Source organism: Rhinolophus hipposideros, assembly GCF_964194185.1.
Source record: "Rhinolophus hipposideros genome assembly, chromosome: 5".
NCBI lineage: Eukaryota > Metazoa > Chordata > Mammalia > Chiroptera > Rhinolophidae > Rhinolophus > Rhinolophus hipposideros.
The window spans coordinates 67140454-67167541 of NC_138051.1; the positions used below are offsets into that span (position 1 = coordinate 67140454).

Sequence of the window (27088 nt, forward strand, 5' to 3'; positions counted from 1 at the left end):
GGAAATGTTTCTAAGCACAGCATATGGGGCCCTGTTCTAAGCTGCTGTGTAGTCATGTCGGCTTAGTGCCAGTGCCGTTATTCCAGAATTCTCTCTGCATTCCATCTGATACCACTAGCAGCCCCAAACGGACTTCCTTCTCTTCCTTGTTCAAAACCACAACCCCCTGCTAAACTTATCACCAAGTTCTTCTTTCCTGTTTGAGGGAAAACGCTCAGCTGCCTGAACTGAATAAGCAATAAGGCTCTTCTCTACTCAGGATCTGCTGCCACACTTCTGCCCAAATTGAGTAAAATGACACATGTTCTCCGTTTCCAGAACCCAACAGCAGAATGAAGTCACAAGAGGAAAATACAGAGCCTTGCAGAGCAGTCAGAGGAAGGTGGTTCTCTTCTATTACAAATGCAGGAGATGGAAGGGGCCAATAAATGCTTACCAACTGGATCTGTGGAAGAAGCCCTAACGTGCAGCATTTGCAGGTTTCAGTGAGGTAACTATACCGACCATAGCTCATGATTTTGAGCTGCCACTGTGATGTCACTGAATGTGAACTTGAGAAGAGAGGTGGAGCCGCACACCATGACGTGGGTGCCATCCATGCCACCATTCAGACTCAGCTGGAATCTCAAGAGCATAGATAATATGCTAATATCATTTTCCTAATAGTAAAATGTAGTAACAATGAACAAGTGATGAGTTTTGAGGACTTATCACTTTTGCTTTTAATATAACTTGTTTAACTGTAAGTTTATATGATTTAACTCTTAAGATTAACTGTGGTTAATAACTGGCTCACGAAAGTTCTAAAATTTAACAATGGGTTTTCGTGAGGCAGTGCCACGGGGCTCCAGCACACCACGACGTAGATCTGCTTTGAGCAGGAGATACTTAACCGCAGTTTTTAAGTAGGGATGTGCAGAGTGAAAAGCCTTCCTGAAAAGATGGCTGTAGGAATCTGCCACCAGCATATTAGGAATACAGTCAAACTTATTTAAAATCATATATTCACCTCAGAGATATCTGAGTTTTCTTTGGAGGTTCCCATCCTAGCACTGATCTTACTCAAAGCTACTCAACTTGCAAATTCTAATGGGCTTGTAGCCAGAGGTGATATAGCTTCCAGAATAGTTAACATACATGCATAAGTCAGGAGTGGGATGACCCTATTATTCAGAATCACAATTACACATGAGTGAAAACTAACGGGTTTATATTTTACTTGCTTTAACTATGTTTAGATTTAAATGAGTATAATTTCCTAAAACAATAACATCAATCCCAGAGAAGAAAACCTGTCACTTGCCAGAATAAAGCATTCCAATATCTCCTTTTCCACTTTCACTGGGTGGCTAGTCTTCTGACAACCCAAAATATTATTTTAGGAGCTGGAGACACAGGGAGAGGGCACAGACAACCCGAGAGAAAAGGTTACAATCACAGTTTGGTGAAGAGAAAATACTCTCACAAAGATAATATGCCATGACATATTGTATTGAAGTGTGGCTTTCCATGAGAAATTCCACATCACAAGGTTCTCATGTAATGCGGGACTGAAGTTGTCCCTAATCTCCAAATCCAGTCTCTAAGTGCTAACACAACCTGCTGTGAAATAAGGCTCTTACATAAATCCTACATGCTGTAATATTTCAGCTACAAAGGAGAATATATCTGTCAGGATAATTCCCAGTGAAGAAAGTTACAGAAAACGTAAACAGAATTCTTTCTCTCCACAGAATGCCCAGCCCTTTTTTTTCACTTTTAGACAAGGTTTTGCCACATGTGGACTTCCCATTTTAGGGTTAAAATCAGAGATTTGATGTTTAAGAAGAAAAAGTAAATGAAAATTGTATGACACACTCAGTAGGGGATATTTTGAAAGATAACTTGGGATGGTTTGTCTAAAGTGTACGGCCAGGGAATTTTTACCAGTGGAAGGTTGGAGGGTTCTTCATCTGAGAATTCCTGCGGAAGAGTGACAGCACTGTACACCTACGGGCAAGATTTTAGGCTTTCGACCCAGAAATAGTCAGCATCAAGGCTGTCACCAAATGCAGGAAACATTCCGCATTTTCTGCTTCTGTTATTCTTGAGAAGTTTCAGGTTGTTACCTTCAATTTTTAGATCCTAGTTTTATTTCCTAATCGGCTCTTCTATTGCTTTAGAATTTATGTGCCTAAATTGATTAGTTAGTTCAGAATGCTACAAAGTCCTCTGCCTCAGGAAGAACTAAATTTTACTGTTAAGACTCTGATAGATTGACCTGCTTTACCAGACACCTCTTGGGGTGGCTGCCAAGTTCACAAGATTTTTTCCTCTCTGGGAAGACTCCCACACAGGGAGAGATCCTGAGTGATCATATCTGAGCCATACGATCTTGTAATCTCCGCTGCAGATGAGTGGTTTGAAAATTTTTATGTGTCAGAATCAGCTGGAGGACTTGTTAAAACACAGACGGTGGAACCCAGCCCTAAAGTTTCTTTTCCTGTAGGTCTATGGGTGGGGCTTAAGCATTTGCATTTCTAACAAGTTCTCAGGTGATACTGAGGCCACTGTGGTGCCCCGTTTAAGAACCACGACATACGAAGATGATTAAGTTAGGGAAAGTCACTCTAAGACAGGGCAATCAGCTTCCCTCAAAAATTTGTTTAAATTTAGTTTTCAATCACAGTTGACATACAATATTATGTTAGTGTCAGGTGTACAACATAGCAATTAGACATTTATATACTTCACAAAGTGATCACTAGACTGATAAGTCTAGTACCCATCTCACACCATACACAGAGACAGAGACACCGAGATGGAGGGCTATTAGAGTAATGGTCTAGCAAAAAGGTTCAAAAACCACCACTATTTAGGTTCTGAGAGCTGGTCTGGTTCCTGTTCTTAGATAGAGCCTTGGTTGCTCAATCCTTTGAATAAATCCTACTTCTTTCTTTCTTTCTTTCTTTCTTTCTTTCTTTCTTTCTTTCTTTCTTCCTTCCTTCCTTCCTTCCTTCCTTCCTTCCTTCCTTCCTTCCTTCCTTCCTTCCTTTCTTTCTTTCTTTCTTTCTTTCTTTCTTTCTTTCTTCTTTTTTTTGCATAAACTGGCCATAGAAAGTTTGTGTTGCCTGCCCACAAAATAACTTGAACTAAGACATAAGTGTATCAGTCATATGTTCCACCATGAAAACAAACAAAAACCATTCTAAGTATTTAAAACAGATATAGTATAGGGAATTGGTCTCATAGGTGATAGAAGTTCTGAGAAGACAAACATGTATTGAGAGATTGGCAAAAGCAGGAAGTTACCTCCACCCTTAGGCTGGAGGGAAAAAGGGAGAAGGTGGTGTTAACAAAGGCTGGGGTCATCTGTAAGATGCTGGAATCACGACAGACCAGTCCAACAGAGGAAATACTGCTGATGCTACCAGAAACATCACCCAATGCAACTCTGAGGAGGTGGAGAAATAACCTGGCTTCTCCCTCCTTCCAGCCTCCAATCTCCCAGCAGAACTCTCCATGCTGAGAAGCTTGGAGAAGACAGCCTGTGATGCTGAGGACAGCTTGGGGCACTGCGGAAGGACAAGGTATAAATCTGAAAACAAGCCAAGAACCAGCATTGTTCAATTTGGATTGCTCAGTTGTTTCTTCAAAGTACATTTTGCCTACTTAAAAATTAGTGCGATAATATGTGCGTGCTGTATAATTTCTCATAGTTTCTTGTTAAGAATAAGATTTTTAAAATTCAAATAGGTCTTTATTAACTTGTTCCATAATTAGGGGTGACATTTCTGCGATAATCTTTAGGGAAAAATTGCAAATGATAACAAGAATTAGCATTTGTATACTACTTTTCAATTTGAAATGTGTTTTTACAAGTATAATTTAATCCTCAAAATCCTCATGAAATAGGTTTTATTATTAAACCCATGTTTAAAATAAGGAAACTGAGGCTCAGAGAGAATGAGCAGTTACATTGCTCAAAAGTGGTAAAATGGCATGACCCCAAACCTGGTCTCAAGCATATAACCTCAATTGTTGCAAAACACCAAGTTATTGTGTGAAAACACATGCCAGGCTACAAACTTAAAATTCTTTCTTTGTTGATGTCTCATTTCTTCTCTTATCTAAAACCCCACAGCTAGAGTAAAACCTTGTAATCAGAACTGAGAGATTATTTTGAAAGATCAGCAAAATACCCCATGGTGCCTTTACCCTTCTCTACCTGCAGGTCAACTAAATCTGTTTTCAGTGGTCCCACAAGTTCCTAATTAATAGGCAGTGATTATGGGATAAGACGAGGCCTTTCGTATAAGCTCATTTGAGGATAGCAGCAGTCATTTAAAAAGAAAACAAGAAAACAAACCTAAAGAAATCCTTTGACTAAGAATATTATAAATTAAGCTAGACAGAATCGGTATTTTTGATAGCTTATGAGACTACTTAGTCACCTAGAAAGAACTAAATACAAACACACAACATGAGTGTGTGTGTGTGTGTGTGTGTGTGTGTGAGAAAGAGAGAGAGAGAGAGAGAGAGAGAGAGAGAGAGAGAGAGAATGAGAGAGAGAGATCCCTTCTGTCTCCCCAGAAATTAAGCTTCTTCTGGATCCAGACTGCATTTCTGATGCTGAAGAGCCATCTTTGTTTCCCCTGGTTACCAGTGAAACAGTGTGCAGGGATCCATTCAAATCCATCACATTTATAGCAAAATGCTTCCAAACATAATGCCTTGCCTTCAATATCTATTATCTATATTTATATATCTATTTAATAGGGAGGAAGCTCACACATGCACATCCACACATTCCTGTGCTTCTACTCTATTGTGTATGAAGTCCTTTATAGATGGAAATGAGCTATGTAACATGACATATCCCTATAATATTAATTGCTACAGAGATTAGATTACTTTTTAAGGCAGATGCCATCCTCTCCTTTGTTGCTGAAGACCCAAGAGAACTTGCTGTAAGATGATTTGTCCTATAAAGTTAGTCCTCAGAGTGTGCCTTAATAATATGCTTTTATCTGTAAAGATGAACCCTGCTTTATGGAGAATCTCCACACCCAATTTGACTCAATAAATTTCAGGCTCACTGATTATATTCCCATCTAAAGCTTTACACAGTTATAAAACTAGGAGAGCTTTTAGAATCATCCCAGGTCAAGTTACTTTCTGAATATATTTCCACAATGAACTGCAATACATTAAGCTTACCCATTAGCTAGAATATCACTGATTATACTCTTGATCTGATGGCCAATGGAACATTTGTATTGTCTGGGTTCTATTTAAGATAATATTTGGAATAGATGGGATAGCTCAGAACAGGAGAGCAACATTCAAAGTTATCTTCTTTCAGTGGGGAAAAATGTGCCTGGTATATGAGGAATGGGCTTGTTAAGTGAAAATCAGAATTCAATACTAAAACACCTCTAAAGCGAAACAAAGCATTTTCCTCTCCCCTGAAATTCTCAACTAGTTCCATGAATATTTTTCTCTTGAACCTAAGATATTGTTCCACAATGAGATGAGAAAATAAGAGTGATAAGAAAAACTTCCACCAACAATTAGGTGGAGAGTTCTTTAAAAATCTTCATTGTGAACTTTCGTTTCACAAGATGTAGTCTTCTAGAGATTTGCTAATGGACATAGGGCTGTGAGCTGATCCTTCTATGTGATTGCAACATCAAATGCCATTATAATGTATTCTATCTTTACCACTGGAATAATTATGTAGATGCATTGATTTTTTTTTTCATTTAAAAAAACAGCTTAAAATTTGCTCTGAATGATCATTTTTTCATAATATTTCGTATTCATTGAACAATGAAAAATACCACGGAAACATTTTATTATTATATTATTATTTAATATTATTGTATTAAAAATGAAATCTTCCTGAAGGTTCAGAATTCTGATACACACTTTTTGCTTACCTTTAAACATTTAGGTGTATTAAGATCATGGCAATTCTTGAATAGCACGGTGTTGTTTGGTTTAGGTCATTTAAAAAATATTTGAAGAGAAAGGTATGGAAAACAAGGGGAGAGTGTTAGGGATTTAGCAGTACATGTGTAAGTATATATGTCATTAAAACTTTAGAAAAAGATGTCTTCCTAGGAGTTGAGAGCCATCAGAGCGGGAAGTCCACTGCAGGAAAGAACAAAAGCATGGCTGCGCTACAGTATTATCTCTGCAGCGGCAGAAGTAGCAGCAGCAGCCGCAGGCTCCCGGAGGGAGGGCTGCGGCGATTGTCTTGTCTATTCTGCATTTTTAGTAGTGACAGCCTCCGTTATTCTGTCAGCTCAGCCAACGAAGCTGTTCTCCGCGAACTCCGTTAAATGGCAGAAGGAAAGAGAAGACAGAAAGGTGAATTGTACCAAGTGGGACACGCGGGGATTTCTCTCCTGCGGGGTCGGCTTCGCCTCATCCTCTGGGGCTTGGGGGAATTCCAGGACCGCATTTAACCCAGAAACCCGTGCGTCCTATTAATTAGCTTAAGCGTAGGGAAGACAGGGAGAGACTTAATCGTCTCTTTTCAGCTGAGGCCAACAGAGCAGGGTTGGTCAGAGCTGCCTGGCCGGTGCGCACTAGCCCCGGACCCTTCGGGGCCCTCAGAGCCCTCACAGGGACGAGTGGAGGTCAAGTCAAATAGCACCACGGCAGGGTTCCCCCAGTCTCTAGCCCGCGCAGCCCGCAGCTTAGCTTCTGCATCGCCACCGCTAACACTGCAAGGCTGCAAGGAGGGGAGGGCCGGGGTGTCCCGGCGGAGGCGGGACCAGGGGCGGGGACGAAGATGCCGAGGAATGCGTCGGGAATTGTAGTTATGCTAACCTAGGTAGCGTGGCTACCCAGGCTCTGCTTGCGGTATTGGGACTACAACTACCAGGAGTCCATGGGCCAGGCCGGGAAGTCCATGCGCACTGGGCGCTACATTGTATCCTATCAGCGGAGGAGAGGGTGATGTCACCTGCGAGTTGGTAACCTACGAGCGGCTGTGAAGGAAACTGTTTAACCGGGTCCCATTGTACCCGGAGCGCAGAGCCGCCTTTCCAGCATGCAGGGGTTGCTCAGGTAAGGGGGATGCGCCGCCTCGCCCGCCGCACTCATTCATTAAGTGGCACCAAGCGGTGGAGCGGGGGTGGGCGCGCTACTTCGGGCCGGGCTCTGGGTTTGCGGCGCGCCCTCCCGCTGCTTCCCTGGAGCTCCCGGGCCAGTAGGTAAATATTAAACCCGTCCTTCAGGTTAGGACTGGGTGCGAACAGGACCTAGACAGCTCCGGGCTGCCAAGCTGGATTTGGAAAAATGGCTGCAAGCACGGCGCAAAGCACTGCGAGCCCGGAGGAAGGCGCCCCAGAGGATGAGGGTCCCTCCCTCCTTTCTTTCAGAGGCGCTCGGATGCCAAGAGAGCAGGCAGGGAACCAGGTACAGCCGTCTTGCTGCAGGCAGCTCGGGGATGGGGCGCTGGGGGTCGTGGCCTCGGCTGCGGGTTGCGCGCACTGCTGCTGTCGGGAACTGCCGGCGAAGGAGGAATCCTGAGGCAGGCTTGGTGGATTCGTAGGTGGCGACCAGGAAGGAGGGACTCTGAGCAGAACGTCCACCATCCCTGACACCCTCACTTCACGCTCCATTCGAAAGGGATGGGCTGACTGTAATTCAGGCAAAGTTGTAAGCTGGAGGTTTCAAAAGAGGCAGGAGGGGAAACCCGCGTTGCAGAAGGAGCAAGGGGTGTTGGCGCACAGCGGCGAGGGGAGGCTGCGCCGCCTGCGGACCGGGTTCGAGGAGCCTCAGAGCTCTTTTGCCCCCAGTCCCTCCGGGGAGGGCGCATCTTGGTCCCCCCTGCACTGATTGCTCCCTCGACAAAGAGCACCTCAGCTGGGGCGAAGCGTCTGCCCGGAGCCCTGGGTTGGGAGGTGGTAAAGCGGTGCGGTGTCAAATAATCTAATGATAAAGCTCGCTTGTGGGGCAGGCAGGCTGGGTAATCGGGTTTTCCCAGCGGATGCGGAAAATCCAGCTTCTTGTGATCCACTACCCCTCCGATTGGAGACGTGCACGAGGCCCGAGAACTCTGTAAAGCCCTCTGGATTTCCTGCCCCTGCCCCTCTTGTTCGCTCGCCTACTCATTCATCAAACCCTGCTAATGGCTCTGCTCTCAAGTTGCTCACAGCCTGGGTTTGGGGTGTTCTGCCTCTTGCCCTCATAAAATATTTTAGTGGGCCCAGGAATAGCTACCTACATTCCCTTTCTCCCAACCCCGCCCCCTTGATTCCCATCTCCATCCCCAGGTGAGCATCAACAGTAAATGCCACCCGTGACAGTTTTGCTCCCATTAAGCTGGTAGTTTCTTGAGGCTCGAGAAGGACTTAGTGAATTGAAGCAGAGTTTGCCTGCAAGATGAATCCCGTTGCCATGGCGACTCCTGCCGTCGGAATCTTAACTGCTCTCACTGCTGTTTCAATTCGATGTGGCTCTGCTGGCAGCTGGGAGGGCGTGGCCTGTGGGTGTGGTCAAGTGCTTGCTTTGGGCCCAGCTGCTTTCTCCTCTCAGTCCCTTTCACAGCCCGGAGGCTCTGTCCATTCTCCTGTAAATATCTTGGACACAATTCTTAGCCCCTTTCTCTCTCGAGTTCCCGTACCTGGTCTCTCCACCTCCCTTCCCAGACATAATCGTTTGGAGCCTTTTTCCTAAGGCAAACTCTGAAAATTACAATTGAAAGGTATCTTTCCCCTTTCAGCCTAGCTGCATCATTTTCCTAGTAACATGTATTATAGTGTTGGAAGCAGCTTTCTCAAGGAGGGAGCTCTCTCTTCTGCTTGAAGACAAATCTCTGGCCACCAGTAAAGATTCTCAATTTGCCATAGGTGCATCTCACTGAAGTCTTTAGGGACAATAACTGAAATTGAATTCTGGAAGTCACTGCCGTCCCTTGTGGTTCTGATAAAATCTAAAAGACTGGCTCTGTCATCACTGGCTATGCCACTGTTAGGGGTTAACCTCTGGGGACCTTGGTTGTTGGTAATGTGGGGAGAGTGTACCGAGAGTTTCCTAAAGTTGATTCTAGGTATAAAATATTGTGACTCTAAGAAGGACTTGGTCATTGTCTTTTATTTTTCTCAAAGAAATCTGAACACTAGAGTTTAAACCCAGCTACAGCCTTATTGTATGGAAAAATAATGTGGCTCTGCATGGCAGTCCTGCAAAGTGGGCAAGGTAGCCATGTTACTATTTGTAATATTATCTCTACTACTACTGCTGTTAACCCAGGATCTGGACTGTTATTTATCCTTTTATCTTAGAATTGTTTAGGTTTTGCCTTTTTACAAATTCTTGATGAATGAAGTTATTTGTGATGTAATTGCATTAAGTATAATTAAATTTCACAAATATTTTGTTTTCCTTCTGCTCTCATTTCATACCAAGGTTGATGATCACCGATAGTGCCATTAAGGTGTGTGTGTGTGTGTGTGTGTGTGTGTGTGTGTGTGTATCTGTGAGCATCTCTCTATGTGTGCAGGTAAATAAATGCTGCAGATGCGGTGTGCCAAGTGGTTGACAGTCCTCATCTCTAAGAAGCACGTGGTTACATCCCCATGAAGAAGTGGGATTAGAAGTTGTCACTCACTCTTTTTTTTTGGGGGGGGGTGGGTTCCGAGAAGTCTGCATTTATTATAGGTCTGGATCCAGAATCACTCACTCTATATTTTTGTCCTAGAGCTTATCATTAACTGAAAAAACAATCTCATGAAATGACCTGTTTACTTCCTGTCTCCCTATAATTCTGACTCCGATTCCAATGTATGCTTTTTTTCCCCACTCCCCTAAGATCTTTGAGAGTAATGTCTTTGTCTTGTCTATCTCTATCTCTCCAGCATTTAAAGCAGTTTTTGGTCATGTAGGTATTTAATAAATATTTGTTGGATCAATATAAAGTAGTAGAGCCATGATTGGAGATCCAAGAGTTGTATTATTTCCTCTCATAGTTCTGTCATCAATTGTAATATTCCTCTTAGCTTTCTGTCAAGCAATTGCCTCTCAGCATAAACCAAAATTCCTGTGTAGCATGTGATTTGAAGTATAAAAGGCCTTCCATGTGTTTGAAATAGAAACATGTTTCATAATTATTTGCTCTTGAAACACATTCACCCAATAGACTTTTTTCCTCCTATAATTCTTATAACCCTAAACCAGACATTTCTAGATTTCTTTCTATTGTACTATCCTTGGCCCAGGTAACTTGCCCAGGAAGTATATGATGGGAGAATAGGGAGAGAGACTAAGACCAAGATACGTAGAAGCTTTTGCCAGGCCACCAATGGCTCCCAGTGTACCATCTGAGTAGAGAGCTGAACAGTATAACCTCTCATCTGGGATGAGTTCTATAGACAGGATCAATTGTCCTGGGCTGGCTGATGTGAGAGAGGAACAGGGTGGAAGACATTAGTCCAATATTTGTACCATTCTGTTACCATCCAGTAAGTCGAGTTCTGTGTGTTTTCAGAAGTATAAATTAGTGAGGAGGTGTGATAGTAAAGGGTGTGGTGGGTCATGTCCTTGGGTGGTGCTTACAGGAGCTCAATGAGTGGGTGCCAAGGAATTTGAATCCTGGCTTTCTTGCTTTGTGGACACGCTCTAGGTGTTAAGAACGTGTGTGTGTGTGTGTGTGTGTGTGTGTCTGTGTGTGTGTGTGTGTGTGTGTGTGGTTTTATTTGAGCTACTGTGTTTAGAAGGCTGCATTTGGTATTGGTAGTATGATCATTAGAACAAATAAGATGTTTACAAACAAAATACAGTTAAGATTGAGTGTTTCACTTTGTAAATATTTTGGGGATGGTATAAAGAGTGGCTTTGGCTTGAGAATCTTGAATTCTGTGAAATCACTTACAGCTGTTGGATCAGGAGCAAACAAGTTTTTCCAACAAAGCTTGGTACCACTGAGAGCCTGTTAGGTGTTTGGTTCAGGAAATAATCACAGAGCTTGTAACTTTTGTGGGGCCCCTTCTGGCTTCGTGTCATGCTCCTGGTATTTCCAAGTGTTAAGCCTATCCTTATATTGCAGGAAACAAAGCAACCTTGCCAATTGAGGTTAGCAACCTTGTTTAATCTCTAGAAGGGACACCAGGCAAAATGAAAATTCTATTTTGTTTTTATTTTTTCTCATCTGGATAAGGAATGTAGACTGCTGTCACTTATTTTGACATTACAATTTCTAACTTGGTAATGGAGGAAATCTAAACGAATGTATAACTTAAAATACTCACAGCATCAGTTATTCGTGGTTTCCCTGAGAACTCAGTTTAGGGGCAACTGATAGCACAGATAACATTTAAGCAATAGGGAAGGAGGGCAGTTTCTGTATGTTGGTAGGGCAGGGTGGGCAAGCCAGGGCTGACAATACCTCTGTTGAAGTTACACTCACTTAGCAAGTGTACTGTCTTTTTATACAGATTGTGCTTAGGGTAACTGAGAACTGCTGATAGAATGGAATTGAAGGACGGAGCTGAAGTGCCCCCCCAACCTTCCCCCATGCCACTGCTTAGCACCCCCACTGAAGGAAGGACAGGTGAAGAGATACAAGTTGATTTTGGTGACCTACATCCCACTCTAGCAGACTGTTTCAGCAGCAAGAAAAAGTGGTTACCTTTTCTTTTTCTGGCATCTTTTCCACTGTTGTAGGAACAGAGAACTGAGCATTTCAGAGTGCGTTTGCATTCATACTACAGGAGTCTAAAAATGAGTTAAATGGGAAATCCCAGCAGCCTAGCAACAAACATACAGAACCCCCCCCCCCATTATAATGATGTTACCAAATGCACACCCCTCAGCTCTGGGGAGCTTATTTTCCTTGTTGATGTTTAAACTCGCCTGGTTTTTACCTCTATCTGTGAACTTCTGCAGTGATGGTTCTCCTAAACTGGACTGTGCACTTATTTGAGTGTCTTCATTCTCCTTGTGCTTTCAGATTCAGTTTGAGTGCCACAGCTTCCAGGAAGTCTTCCCAGCCTATCCTTCAGCTTTCACTACCCACTCTGCTCCTTTCCCCTTAGAGCCCTTCCCCTGACCACACAACTTAACACTTACCGCTAATGTGATACCAATAGTCAAATTCTTAACCATCACCACCTCACAACCACTGTGTGAAGTAGGTACTATTATCACCATTGTACAGGGGAGGAAACTGAGGCATGGAGTTAAGGAACTTGCCTTCTCCAGTTACACAGCTGGTAAGTGGCAGACCAGGTTAGGGGCCCAGGCAGTCTAGTTCTTTATACCCCCAGCCCTCACACATTCTGGCCTTGCCTCTAGTTTTCCTATATATTATATTCTTTTCTCTCCATCAAGTTGAGGGGATCACAGTTTCCTTTACATCTCTTAATTCTGAAACAGTGCTGGGTCAGGAAGTGCTAGGTTGATTGAGAATGAAACTGCTTCTACACTTAATGATTTCTTACAGTCTGATTTACTGGAGCAGAAAATACAGCATGAAATTAAAAAATGTTGTATTTACTTATTTGCACGATAAAACCTTTGAACTCCCTTCGTTTTGCTATGTGAACGATAGGTAAAATATTTGAAAAAGGAAATGCTCTTATGTCCCAAATCTTTTTGGAGCCTGTCCAGCATTAGGCCCTATTTATTAGCGGAGATAACTTTTCAGTAGGTTGAATCCCTTATCTGAAAAAAGAAAGCCCTTCTTATCCAGAACAGGACCATAAGCCTGCCTTCAGAGGTAAGACTCCCAGAACCTCTTAGCTTCTTCCCTCCTCCCTGTTGTCTTTTAACATAAATTGTAAAAGCTCTTTTGAAAAGAAAATAATGAACACTTGAGCAGTAGTCAAACATGTAATCTAATATCGAGTATCCTTAGATATTAAAAGAAGCTTTTCCCCCCCATCTCAGAAGAGAGAGTTTTATTTATTTTTACAGTGTACCAAATTTGGTATCAAATATACAATTGCAATTCTTTTAAACCATAGCCCCTATTGTGAATTAAATGTGGAAAACTAGGGAAGCAAGTTCAATTTCCAATGTAGTTGGTGCGATTTCCTGACTTACAATAGATCTTTTCCTTTTGGCTTAAAGCTGGATATTGTGCTTCTTTGACAATATTTAATGAAGACAATTGAGTAAAACACAAACTGTGTCATGTAGGGAAATAATAGGAAAGTTATGCCCTAAAAGTATATTATTGCCAGGGAAGGAAAATAAAAACAAAAGGCTTGTTAGTCATTAGGCTACTCAAACATAATATTCATTCAACAGACATTGATTTCAGAAGCTTTTTATTTTTTCATTTATCTGTTATACTTCCTAAGTATGTCATTCACCTTTAGTAACAACCTGAGCTCATTCTGTTCTATAAATTGCACCAGGATTGGAATTGAAGGTTACTTGTATTTCTGCCAGGTACACAATTAGGGTCACCTATTAAACTGGTCTTTGTCCTTTTCATTTCTGAAAAAAAAAAAAAAATCCGTGAGATTGGCAAATGTTGCCCATCAGATGGACTTTCTGAATTTAGACTTCCAAGAGTAGATAGCCCAGATCCGAGCACTGAGCATTGTCTGGGGAATACAGATGCCCATCTTTTGTTTTTGAGATGGGTTTTTATATTCTGGCTTGTTGGCTAAGCTCAGTTTGTTAGTGACGTACAAACCAGGTCAAGGGCATGGCTTAGCTTTGCCTTGTTTTGGAGCCACAAACTGCACCTGTAATCCTAGTCAACTTTTTTTTCTTTCTTTCTTTTTTTGTTTCAACTCATCGTGCTCTTGGCCCCAAAAGAGGCTGGATAGTACACTGTGGAGATACCAGTACATCGATACTACCACTGCAGGCAAAAGATGGTGTCATAATATAAAATGAACTGATGGCGGTCTTAGTTTTTCCAGACCCCCTGAGTTGGAGGCAAGACTTTGCCAGCAGCTGGCAAAGGAACTATATATGTTTCTGACAGGTGTCCACTTGTGAAGAGTGGGTGAAGACTAGGGGAAACTTCCTGAAACTTTGCTAAAGCCCCATAGCCTCGGTCTTTTCCCTTTCTTGGGGGTGTGACCAAAGTCATTAAGTGTGTTTTTTGCTACTTCTGCCTTCGCTCTTCTTTTTCAAAGCTTCTGCAGATGTGTAGCCTAGAAGAAGAGTGAAGGGTGGTGGTCAACATCCTTGACCAGGGGAGTCAGATTGTTCATGTGTGTCTAGGTGTACACGTGTATCTGCATTTGTTTCACAGAGATCTGGTAAAACCGAGCAGTGTAATGTCTAGACACAAGTGAAGTTAGAAACTGCAGTTCCGTAACAAGGTTAGACTAGGAGCCCTTCTAAATTCTGAGAATTTAGTATACAACTTACTGTAAAAAGTTAAAGAAAATGAAATGGACAGATTAAGCCATATGAAGGACCTTGTTGCATTCTCTATTTTATTCTTGAAAGTTGGTGCATTTGTGGATACAGACAGTCTCCTATAGTTCTGTCCAAGGTAAATGATGTAGGATTTTTTTTTAATAAAAAAATGCATTCACAGTTATCCCATATTAATGGTTGTTTTTTGATTTAGGCTGATGGTGGCAAAAGAAACAACAATGATAATTTGTTTCCTATTCTGCTTGTGTGTCACAGTCGGATTGCATTAGAGGTACTTCTCACCCCTCCCCAGCACTCAATGGTAATTGAACTAATAATCAGAGAGGTTGTGGAATGAATTGTGCTGGTGTTGAAGCTGATGGCTGAGATTGCATCGTGTTTTTGGAAGGTTCAATGAATGGCCTGTTATTATATTTTGATAGTTTTAAAATCAAAGATAGAGGTTGGATTAGCCTGGAAACCTCTATGATCTGTTTAGGGCTTGACATTCTGTGAGTAGATAACACTTCCAACTACAGATATTCTAGGAGCTGCGGCAAGACACTGCCTTGCCTATGACATTTTCTGCTAAGAGGTTGATTTAAAACATAAAAAAATGTTATTTTTAGTTTGACCCAATTTCTTTTCAGGCTGCAACTGAAGCTTCCTTTCTTCCATGCTCCACCTTATACACTCCTTGGATTGTAATTTGAATCTGGAGGACCAGAGAATGGCTTCCTTGCAAGGTCTGCTCTCAGGGCCTCCCTTTGGGCACAGGGAGACTGCTGTCCTCAGGCCGCCAGTTTCCATAGAAAGGGAGCCACAATCACCGGCCTCACCAAGAAGCACAGCTCTCCCCTTAATCTCCTACCTTAGGAGAGGGAGCTGTGTGGCGTTAGAGATGGGATGGCTTACATTTTAATTCTCCAGATTGTTTTTCTGATGGAACAAGTTGGAGGAAGTAGGTGGAAGGGAGGACAGAGGGAGTTACTGGGTTTCACTTATCTTATCATTTGTTTCCCTCTGGATCGCCTTTGTTTATACTGTCTTTTCTGGCCAGGAATTCCTCCACCAGAAAGCACGCGTACACGTGGGGATATTCAGATGGCGTGTCCTTCTGCTCCTGCTGACTAGGCTTTCAAACTGCTACAGCCTGCTCTGACAGGAGGGCTGGAGGTATTTAACCCGCTTCGAGCTCTTCCGTTATGTGGAAGAGATCTTAAAGCAGTGACTTGGGGCCAATGTGTTCATGATGTTTCTGATGAGGAGTGAGGAAGATACTGAGGAGGTTTAAATTTAGCATCTACATGTAACTTCTTTATGTTGGTGGAGAGTTTAGTCACGAATGTTTGATACCATGAATGAAATCCCTTGGCCTTTTGGTTGCTGCTTTGCTATTGCACAGAGGAAAAAAGAAACACCAGTGGATTTTAAGTTCGGATTGGGGCAATCTTGGCAATTCCTTGAAACATGCTAGGCCTCTGGTTTCCTCATCTGTCAAACAATGTGAAAATTCTAAATTGTATGAGTGAGGTATCACCTTAAAGTAATGACCTCCCTTGTGTGGCGTTGTGTAATATTGGTGTAATAGCCACTGGATTTCCCTAGGGTCAGCTGGCCCCTGCCCTTAGCACAAAGTACCTGAGACCCTGTTCTTGGCTGGAGCTACAGTCTCAAGACCTGATCCTTAGTCTGTTATCCTTAACCGAACAGCTTCTACGTACTCACGTCCTCTAGTCCCTGGGATCCGTAAGTTCTGTAGGATATAAGGGCCGAGGCTCGACAGTGTCATCTGGTTGTTTAAATTGAAGATCTCTTTACCCCACAGTTTGACCACCAGTGGTACACGGGATGCAGCTGTCGTGTTTTGTTTGGCCGGCACAGTGTTATTGTAAAAACTAGAATGATTTTAGTGAGCACTTACGTTCTGCATTGTCGCACACCTCACACCACACTCTAGTGGCCCATCCACAGCCACTTTATTTCCGGGCTATTTCTTCAGCACTGTGGCCCTTGAAGGCCTTTGAGTGTGTGATCCTTATTTTAAACTAAATTGAACTGCGATGAGAGTCTCTTCAAACATTTATCCAGCAGTAGCCTGGCAAATGACCCAATCCAGGGTCTCTCAACCGGAGCGCTCTTGGCGTTCAGACTGCGTCCGTCTTTGTTGTGGGAGCTGTGCTGTGCACTGTAAGATGTTTAGCAGCGTCCGTGTCCTCTACCCACTAGATGCCAGGAGCAACTTTTCCCCCGGTTGTAACAACCAAAAAGGTCTCCAGACATTGCCAAATGTCCCCTGAGGGGCAAAGTCAGCCCCAGCTGAGAGCCTTTGGACAGATTCTGGATGGCCTGAGAACTTTAAACACTGTATCAAGCTTGCGTATTTAAGGATAAATTGGAATTCATCTGGGAAACCGAGCTATCCTGCTGTTTCTATTTATTTGGGCAGTTGGTTAGAGCAAAGTAAAGGTCAGTGGATTAGGCCCTTTGGGGTCACTCCTCCATTCTTCCATGACCACTGCCCAGGAGGCCAGCCACGTTTGAAGGATATGTCCTTGGTCACGACAGGGGACTCCGTGAGATGCTGATGCTGGGTCAGGGCGAGCCCACCAGGGCTAGTGGGTAAACAGCTTTGAAGCCCATGGCCTGTGTTGGTTGATCAGTAATGTTATCTGGGAGGGAGGAAGATGAGGCTTTGGGAAAAGAAAAGGTCATCTCTGTCATTACTGCCAAAGGCCAAAATGCTTTAAAAAAGGGGTGTGTGGGGAGGGAGGCTTCAGTCTTTAAACATGACAACTTATCTCAAATCAGCAGTGTGGGAAGAGCTCTGAAAAGGATTAACAGTGACATTCCATTTTCACCCCTCACCCTTAAACAGAATGTCTTTAAGATGTGACTCTACAAATTTGGTCTTTGGCAACACTCAGACTTGCCTCTCAGAAAAGACATTGATACGACTTTCAGTATACAAAGGGGGAACGTTGTGAAACTTTAATTGACCAACCCAAGCTCAGGTCTTGAGAAACGAATACGATAATGCTTGGAGACACACACAGTTTCAGTTAAAAGGCAAACCAGAACCTCTTCTCAGAGGCATAGGTGGGACTTCTGAAGGGATCCATGCCTCTTCCTAAAGGCTGGGTGTTGGTGCTGGACCCTGGATGGGCATCAGAATTCTCCATGGTGGGCTTTGAAAAAGAGATGCCTAGGGAGTTTGATTCAGTAGATCTGGGGTTTGGACCCAATCTCCAGGATTCTGAAAGCCTCCCATGTAATTCTGATACATAGCCAGGACTGAAAATTAGTGGGAAGAGCAAACGATCTTGCATTTGGGAATTGTGGTTATAGTTCCACATGTGTGCTGGGCCCAGATGGCTGGCTGGTGAAATGTCCAGCTTGGTTTTTAAAAATTTTGCATCCATTTTGGTGTGGATGTTTTTGTGTTTTGTTTTTTTTTCACTTTTCTAGAATTTTGAATTTGTGAAAAGGATTGGTCTTTACAGGAAGTATAGTGTGCATTATCTAATAAATGGAAGCAAATGCTTTTAATAATCTTTAAGTTTTATCATATTTTGGCAGGCTTTACTGAAAACCTGTGGAAGTTATTCTCCTTTTCAAGACGCTTCCCTGGGAGGATTCAATTTGCATGTTAATTTACTGTTTAAAAGATAAGGAAACGGAAACTACCCAATCACAAATGGCCAACACCACAAGTGCCTTTGAGATAAAGTGAGTGGGAGAGTGGTAGTAAATGCTCTCACTAGCTTCTATTCTAGAAAAATCTAAGTCCTACGCAGGATCTAGACATTTCACAGCTGAGTTTAACTCAGGGAGTTTCCATCAGACTTTTCTCTCTGACTTCATAAACATGGGATAGATTTGTTGGTTGTAAATTTCCTTCTTTGGTCCATGCCATGTGCCACCAGGGAGGACTAAAGAACCCAATTTGTAACTACCAAAAACAGGAAATAGAATAAAAAGGCTCCTTTCACTTGGATTTTGCTTAGAATCTCAGATCCAGGTTTCTATCAAGCATAGCAGAGGCAAGCAAATAACTAAGTTTTAGGAGGAAATATTATGCTGGGCATTTTATGGACTATCTCATAAGCCATAGAAGCAACACCTTAAACATCATTCATTCATTTTGGCATGTAAAAAATGTTTAAATGTTGGGTGTGAACATTTTGGAATGCTGTTTTAAACCCCAGATTTTTTCCTTTGGAATACAGAACTCTTGTTTTACTTAAATAAAGCCCAGTTCATCCTCTGTCTTCAGCTTCTGAACTAAACAAATTACATTGTGCAATCGGTGAAGAGTCTCCCCCATGGAAGACTTTCACTGGCAAGTAGTTTCATGTTTTGCTTATTTGGATCATGTTCGTGTTTTCAAAGGAATGTTCACAGCAGTAGTTACAGGAAGCAATACTCTACAAAACTCCGTTTTCCCAGTATTTGTTATGCCTGTAGATCAAATCTTCTACCTTCAGTTCTTTTCTTTTCCTAAACACTGATTTTTGAGTCTCAGATGGCCAATGTTTTCTAGTACTAGAGAAAAATTTGTTAGTATGACGTGGTATTAAAGAGAGAATGACAGTTACAAAGAAAGACAGAACACAGGGTTTCTTTTTAGGTGAAAGTGTTCCAAAATTAGTAGTAATGGTTTGTAGATATACAGTTGTCCCCCATTGTCTGTGGGGGATATGTTTCAAATCCCCCAGAGAGGGACCATGGATGCCTGAAACTATGGATAGTACCATACCCTACATACGAAGTATGACAATTAAGTTCCAGAACTTGTTGCAGTGATGTAGCTAACCTTTTTTTTATATCAGGAGGATTATTCATTATGAATTTGTACCAGCTGGACAAACAGTTAACCAAGTTTACTATTTGGAAGTGCTGAAAAGGCTGCGTGAAAAAGTTAAACGACCTGAACTTTCCGCCAACAGTTCATGGCTCTTGCATCACGACAATGCACCAGCTCACAGGGCACTGTCTGTGAGGGGGTTTTTAGCCAGTAAATAAATAACTGTATTGGAACACCCTCCCTAATCATCTAATCTGGCCCCCAATGACTTCTTTCTTTACCCAAAAATAAAGGAAATATTGAAAGGAAGACATTTTGATGACTGATGGCCATTCCAGAAAGAGTTCCAAAATGGCTTTGAAGGGTTTACTAGGCGCTGGAGTCAGTGCATGGCTTCCCAAGGGGAGTACTTTGAAGGTGACCATAGTGATATTCAGCAGTGAGGTACGTAGCACTTTTTCTAGGATGAGTTCGTGAACTACATTGTCCGACTTCGTATGCTATGTTTTTTTTCCTATACATGCATACCTATGGTGCAGTTTAATTTGTAAATTAGGTACAGTAAGAGATTAACAACAGTAACTCCTAATAAAATAGAACAATTATAAAAATATACTGTAATAAAAGTTCTGTGAATGTGGTCTCCCCCTCTCTCAGATATCTTATTGTACTGTCCTCACCCTTGCTGTGATGATTGGAGAGGACCAAATGCCTAGAAGATGAAGTGAGGTGAATGACCAGGCATTGTGAGGCAGCCTTAGGCAACCACTGGCCTTCTATGTGAAAAGGAGGATAATCTGCTTCGGGTGAGGTTGAATCATCTGAGCTATGTTGATGGTTGAATGTCAGGAGCAGATGATGTTGATGGTTGGGGAAGTTTAATATTTTCAGACGATGGTTGATTGCTGGTAACTGAAACCACCGAAAGCAAAACCATGAATAAGGGGGGACTACTGTACTAAGACTCACTAAACTGTGCATGTTAAATGGGTCAGTTTTATGGTATATGAATTATGTCTCAATAAAGCTGTTATTTCAAAAAAAAAGATAGGCTAGAAAGAATCAGACTACGTTCAACTTTAGAAATAATTTTCAACCTTAACGATAATATCTATGACTTACTTTTCCATTTGTTTTTTTCATGTGTATCTCAATTTTCCCTATAAGGAAATATGCATATATCATGGACAAGGAATAGCTGTGATGATTCCTTAATATTTATGGACCACATGAGACAGGGGAAACTTTGTTATAAAGAAATTTTTATTGTAATGGATTCTGGCACATATTTTTCTTATACTGTGAGCTAGGATATTAAAGGATAGAAAACTGCACTATTTTATACCTGCTGTGATGATAAGCTAAGGTTTTGGAGATACATTTGGCTTAGTCAAACTTTGTTTCAAAACTTGTTCCATTTGATTCTTTTGCAGGACTTTTCTGCTATATAAGCCTTTACACTGTAAAAAGCACTCAAGTATGTAATCTTGCCTTTAAAGCTAACTGTGTGTTGGAAAAGAAATATTTCATTTATAAGGGATTATGTAGCTCAAGGTTTCTCAAATTTGGATTCATGATCCGTTGAGAAACACTACCTAAAAAGTTAACTTGCTGCATATTTAGGTACTCACTTGGTGCCAGTGGAATCATAAACTCATGTGCAGAGGTAGCCTTTGAGGTACTGCAGTCTTATTCAGGTATAAGATGCTTATCCAGGTATATTGGCTTTATTGCTGCATAATGAATTACCACAAATTTAGCAGCTCTAAACTCCACCAGGCCAGCAGTCTGGGCATGCTGTGGCTAGGTTCTCGCTCAGGGCCTCACCAAGGTAAAACTCACATGTCAGCCAAGGCTACAGTTCTCATCTGGGGCTCAGGAGATTCCTCCAACTTCACTGGATATTGGCAGAATTTATTTTCTTGTCACCAGAGGACTAAGGACTGCTAGCTGTTAGCCAGGGACTGCTTTTAGCTCCTAGAGGCCACCCACATGGCCCACATTGGCCATTCACATGTAAATGTTTGCTTTCTTCAGGCTAGCTGGAGCACATTTCTCTGATTTTCTTTTCTGCAATCAGCCAGAGAAAAGGCTAACTTTATGGTCTCACTGATTAGGTCAGTCCCACCCAGGGTAATCTTCCTTTGACCATATAATGTAACATAATAATGAGAGTGATATCTCATTATATCCATAGACACTCAAAAGACAATAGAAGGGATGATTTAAAGTTCTGCCCATGATACCAGATAACAGAAATTATGCCAATAGGCTGTTGATGATTATTAAGATGAAAATCCAAAATCCAAAAATAAATGACACTTCATAATTGTTTTTCAGGACCCCCCACCCTATTCAAATTCCTAAAATGTCTCTCCCTCAGACTTATTGCTTTCCATGCCTACTTTTCTTGTTTCAAGTAGAGTGAAAATGAAAATTATAAGTTTTATTGAAAATTTCCTGCACATATACATACATATGCAATTACTAATATAGCTAGTATCAGAATCCTTCATTTACCCACAGCTTCACCAATTATCAATTCATGACTATTCTTTCATTTATACCCCCCAACTACTTTCCATCAACTCTGGGATTATTTTAAAGCATATTCCAGACATCTTATAATTTCCTCTGTAAATATTTTAGTATTTATGTCCAAAAAAATCAAGACTCTCTTTAAAAACATAACTAAAATACCATTATCATACCTATAATAATTTATATTATTACTTTAAAATTACCAAACATCTCATCAGTTTTCAAATTTACCTTTCACTTTTAAAAACATTTGTTCATATATCACAATTTTTGATATATCCTTTAAGCTTCTCTAAATCCGATGTGCAGCATTTTTCCTTGCAAATTACTTGTGAAGAGAACTGGGTTATTTGTCTTAAAGAATTTCCCACAGTCCTGGACCTCACCATACAACATCTCTCTCTGTTTCCTGTCAATTAGCTAAGATGAAAATAATTAATGCCATAGACCTATCTCATCGCTAGACATAGAAAAGCTTATTTGGTAAATAGACTGTGTAGATATAATTTACTATACAGATGTAATTTACATGTGTGTATAGATCCTTATTATAGAAAAACATTTGGGAGTAGAGCAAGTATGTTAAGTTTTTCAGATTCCTATTATTGAGAGAAGTCTAAGGGTTATATACAGTGTGTGAATTAATACAGTTTAAATTCTTATAGAAAATATACAACATATAGATTCATTAAGTGATACTTGGATTTGTTTAGTTCTTTGGTCTACGTGTTTTTGTTAAATCGGGTTTTAGCCTCCATAAAAGGAAAAAAAATTCTTAAGGAGGAAGGTGTTTCAGTTTTGAGTCTTGGAAAACAGCCAGATTTTTTAAATTGTGAAGATCATAAAATAATTGCTTTTTTATAATAAAGTTTTGCTAGTTATTTCATATCTGTAGGATCTCCAGAGACATATCCTTTTTCCTCAAAGAACATGATGTATATTTTAAATTTTCACCGTTGGAATATTCTATTTAAAAAATGCAACACTTAATATTGTCTTAAGAGAATAATTTTATATAACTGCCATTGAAGGAAAGTAGAAGAGGTTATGTGTTTTAAATTTTGTTTTGGAGGAAAAAATAGCATTGGGTTTAGATAAGTAGAAGCTTAATTAAGAACATAATAACTTAAAATAGGGGATACAGAACTTTTTCTGTAAAGGGCCAGCTAGTAAATATTTCAGGCTTTATGGGCCCTGCTGTCTCTGTCAATTATTCAGTTCTGCCATTGTAGGAAAAGCAGCCATAGACAATATGGAAACAAATGGGTGTGGTAAGTTGGGAAGAACTGACATCTTGACAGTAGTGTGTCTTCTTATCCATGAACATGGACTATCTCTCCATTTATTTAGTTCTTTGATTTAATTCGTCAGAGTTTTGTAATTTTCCTCATATAAGTATTTACATATTTTGTTAGATTTATACCTAAGTACTTAATTTTTTGGGGGGTACTAATATAAATGGTATTGTATTTTTAATTTTAAATTCCACTTATATATTGTTGGTATAATGAGAGCAATTGACTTTTATTATTAACCTTGTATCCTGCACCTGATTTTCTGGTAGATAGTTTTTATCAAGTTAAGAAAGTTCAGCTCTAGTTCTAGTTTACTGAGATTTATTTATTTATTTTATCATGAATGGTTGTTGGATTTTGTCATATACTTTTTCTTCCTCTATTGTGTTCATGTGGTTTGCTTACCTTGGATAAATACCACTGATTGTGGTATATAATTCTTTTTACACATTGTTGAATTCAATTTGATAGTATTTTGTTGAGAATTTTTGCACCTAATGTTTGTGAGAGATATTGGTTCTGTAGTTTTCTTATCTTTGTCTGATTTTGCTATTAGCATAATGGTGGCTTCATAGAATGAATTAGGAAGTATTCCCTCTGCTTCCATCCTTTGAAAGAGATTGTAGAGAATTGGTATAAGTTTTTTCTTAAATGTTTCATAGAATTCACCAGTGAACCCATCTGGGCCTGGTGCTTTCTGCTTTAGAAAATTATTAATTATTTAGCTCTCTGTTTTTATTAATCTTATGACTTGTATACAGAAATTGATCTGTTTGTAGACAGTTGATGCTAAGAAATAATTTTCAAAGAGTTTAAAAATAAGATTCTCAAAATTATAAAATAAACACATCAACATTTTTTTAACTTATTAATTAGTGAAGGAATCAATAAGGTGTTAAGACCAGTTCAAAGGAGATATTGAAAAACATATATATGTCCATCTGTCCATCCATCCATCCATTCATTCATCCATTCATCAATCCATTCACAGTCACAAATGCCAAAATAAATTTGCTGGTAGATACAAAACTGGTTAATATCCTAAAGGGCTATAAAATGTAGTTTTTTCTTTTCTGCATGTATGTAAATCGTATCTCCAGAGAAAATCCATTTGCTTTGCTGTTGGTAAGAGCCATTATATTGCTGTGTGTTTTTTAACAAGTTAATTCCTACTCCTACAGAGCTGTGGAATAGTCTGGCCCAGCAGGTTCTCAATTGTTATTTTTTTGTTTGCTTCAGGGCACTTTGATCCTGTTATATATTGAAGATCCCAAAGAAATTTGTTTGTGTAATGTATTAATCATGTTAGAAATCAGAACTGAGAAATTAATTCTATTCTTTCATTAAAACAATAATGAAACCTATTTCATGTTATCATCTGAGTGATGACTTCATCATATCATGGGTATTGAAACTTTTGGAAAATTCCACTGTATACTTGTTGATAATGAGAGAATACGGCAAATAGCATCTTAATGTTATTATGAAAATTATTTTGAACTCACAAACACCCTGACAAAGTCTGAGGCTCTTTAGGGCTCTCCAAACCACATTTTGAGAACCATTGGCTTAACTAAAAGAAAGAGAAAGTCAAAGGTAATCCCTGGAGGACCTTCTGGGCCACAAATAGCATCCCACTGAAAAGATACCAAGTAATATCTTTTAGAATTACCCATTTCTAAATCTTCGGTTTTTCCCTAAAAGCAGTCCCTTCTCTGACAAATGTTGTACTGCCCAGCATGGGGAACTTTTAAGGCTATTCTGAAACTATTAAGTCAGAAACTTATTTGTTGGTTTTAAAATTAATACAGGTCACTATATAAAAAAATAAGAAAAATAGGAAAGCATAAGAAAATAGAGAAAAATCTTACAAAGTAGGCAAATGTTAGTATCATGGGAAAATATCTTCATGAAGTTTAAAAAATATTTTTAATTATATATTATCTGCATTCTTTTGCATCCTTACTTCAACTCAATGTCATAAGTATATTTCAAGTTATTAAAACTTTTTTTATTGTAAAAAACATATAATATTTACTGTCTTAACCATTTTAAACTATACAGTTTAATAGTAGTAAAACATATCTCCAGAATGTTTTCATCTTGCAGAACAGAAACTCTATTCCAATTAAAAATTCCCCTTTGCCCTCGTTCCCTAGCCCCTGGTAACTACCATTTTAATATTTTATCTATGAATTTGACTACTTTAGATACCTCATATAAGTGGAATCATATATTTGTCCTTTTGTGACTGGCGTAATTCACTTAGATAAGGTCCTCAAGGTTCATCCATTTTGTAGCATGTGACAGGATTTCCTTCCTTTTCAAAGTTGCATAATATTTCATTGTATGTACAAGATGTGATCAAACAATACAGTGAATGTTTAAATTAAAAAAATTATTATGATAAAAGACACACTGCCATTAATTCCCCTCAGAATACTCCCCCTCACTTTGAACACACTTATCCCATCATTCTTGCCACTTTCTGAAGCAGTTCTGGAAGTTCTCTTTTGTGAGTGTCTTTAGTTGCACTGTCGTGACTGCCTTGATGTCCTGAATCGATTCAAAACATTTACCTTTCATGGTCATTTTGAGTTTAGGGGAGAGCCAGAAGTCGCACAGTTCCAGATCTGGTGAGTAAGGTGGATGAAGACACACTGTAATGTTTTTATTTGACAGAAATTGTCATATACCAGAAGCGATCTGTGACACGGAGTGTTGTCATGATGGAGGATGATTTAAGGCACACTTTAAAATATACATTCTCTCAACCGTAGCTCACACCCGACCACGCCGAACAAGTTAAAACTTGTCACACACTGTTACTAAGGTTCGACGTGCCACTTCCAGCATTGAAGATCCCTGCCTTTCTGTGGGATGGCACTTGGCAGCAGCATTCACCATATTTTGTGATCACAACGAAAGGCTCTGTGTCACACATCGCTTCTGGTCTGGCAATTTCTGTCAAATAAAACATTACAGTGTGTCCTCATCAGCCTTATTCACCAGATCTGGCACCATGCGACTTCTGGCTCTTCTCTAAAGTCAAAATGACCATGAAAGGTAAACATTTTGAATCCATTCAGGACATCGAGGCAGCCACAACAGCACAACTACAGACACTCACGGAAGAGGACTTCCAGAACTGCTTCAGAAAGTGTCAAGAACGATGGGATAAGTGTGTTTGAAGTGACGGGGAGTATTTTGAGGAAGATTAATAGCAGCGTGTCTTTTACTGTAATAGTTTTTTTTCAGTTTAAACATTTACCATAGTTTTTGATCGCACCTCATATATATCACATTGTGTTTATCCACTCACCCATTGATGGACATTTAGGTTGTTTCCATCTCTTGGCTATTGTGACTAATGCTACTATGAACGTGGGTGTGCAAATATCTCTTTGAGCCATGCTTTCAATTTTTTTGAATATATGCTTAGAGGTGGGACTATACCTAGAGCCTGGATCGTATGGTAGTTCTATTTTTAATATTTTGAGAAACTGCAGTACTGTTTTCCAGAGCAGCTGTACCGTTTTACATTCCCAGCAGCAGAAGTGCACATCCTCACCAAATTTGTTATTTTTTTTATAGTAGCCATCCTAATGGATGTGATGTTATTAAAAGTCTTAATAAACTTCTTAGATGGCGGCGTTTATTTCCATTTTGTGTGCTGTATAGGGTAATCATTTTCTTAATGTTTTTTTCCATTAAAAACTATTATGAACCTGTTTTTTTTCATGTTTCAGATTATTTTCTTAGAAATAAATGGGTCAAAAGGTATATAATTTTAAAGGTTTTTGTTAAGTTCTGCCAAAATGTCCTCAAGAAAGGTTTTGCCAGTTGACACTGAATTAGGGTACTAAAGCATCTTTCATTTGTCCCATCTCTGTACTGTGACTGAGCAACTGAGAAATGCTATCCTATTATATTTTAATTTGCATTTAAAAAATTTGTTAAACAGATCTTGTTTTCTCTAGACTATTTGTATTTTTCCTTTCTCAAGTGGACTATTTGCCCATTTATCAACGTTTTGAATATATCCTAGAAGAGATTGATTAGCAACGCAAATATGAAGCTACCAGAACTTTTCATAAATGCAGTAAACAATCATGGAACCCATTAA

At 40.2% G+C, this 27088-nt stretch overlaps 1 protein-coding gene across 5 annotated transcripts in view; it reads left to right on the forward strand.

The window, feature by feature from the left end:
• The first annotated feature begins 6929 nt into the window (after positions 1-6929).
• The window catches only part of DAAM1 (dishevelled associated activator of morphogenesis 1), a 162313-nt gene continuing 142154 nt past the window's right edge, over positions 6930-27088 (forward strand). For 2 of the 5 annotated variants that reach the window (XM_081047327.1, XM_081047329.1), the window contains exon 1: positions 19784-19932. Coding sequence is in view for 1 of the 5 variants with exons in the window: in XM_081047325.1 (XP_080903451.1) it covers positions 7291-7410 (120 nt within the window). In the remaining 4 variants the exon portion in view is untranslated. Of the gene's footprint in view, positions 7060-7229; positions 7411-19783; positions 19933-27088 lie in introns of those variants that run through there. The other 3 variants (XM_081047325.1, XM_081047326.1, XM_081047328.1) reach the window with 3 other exon arrangements.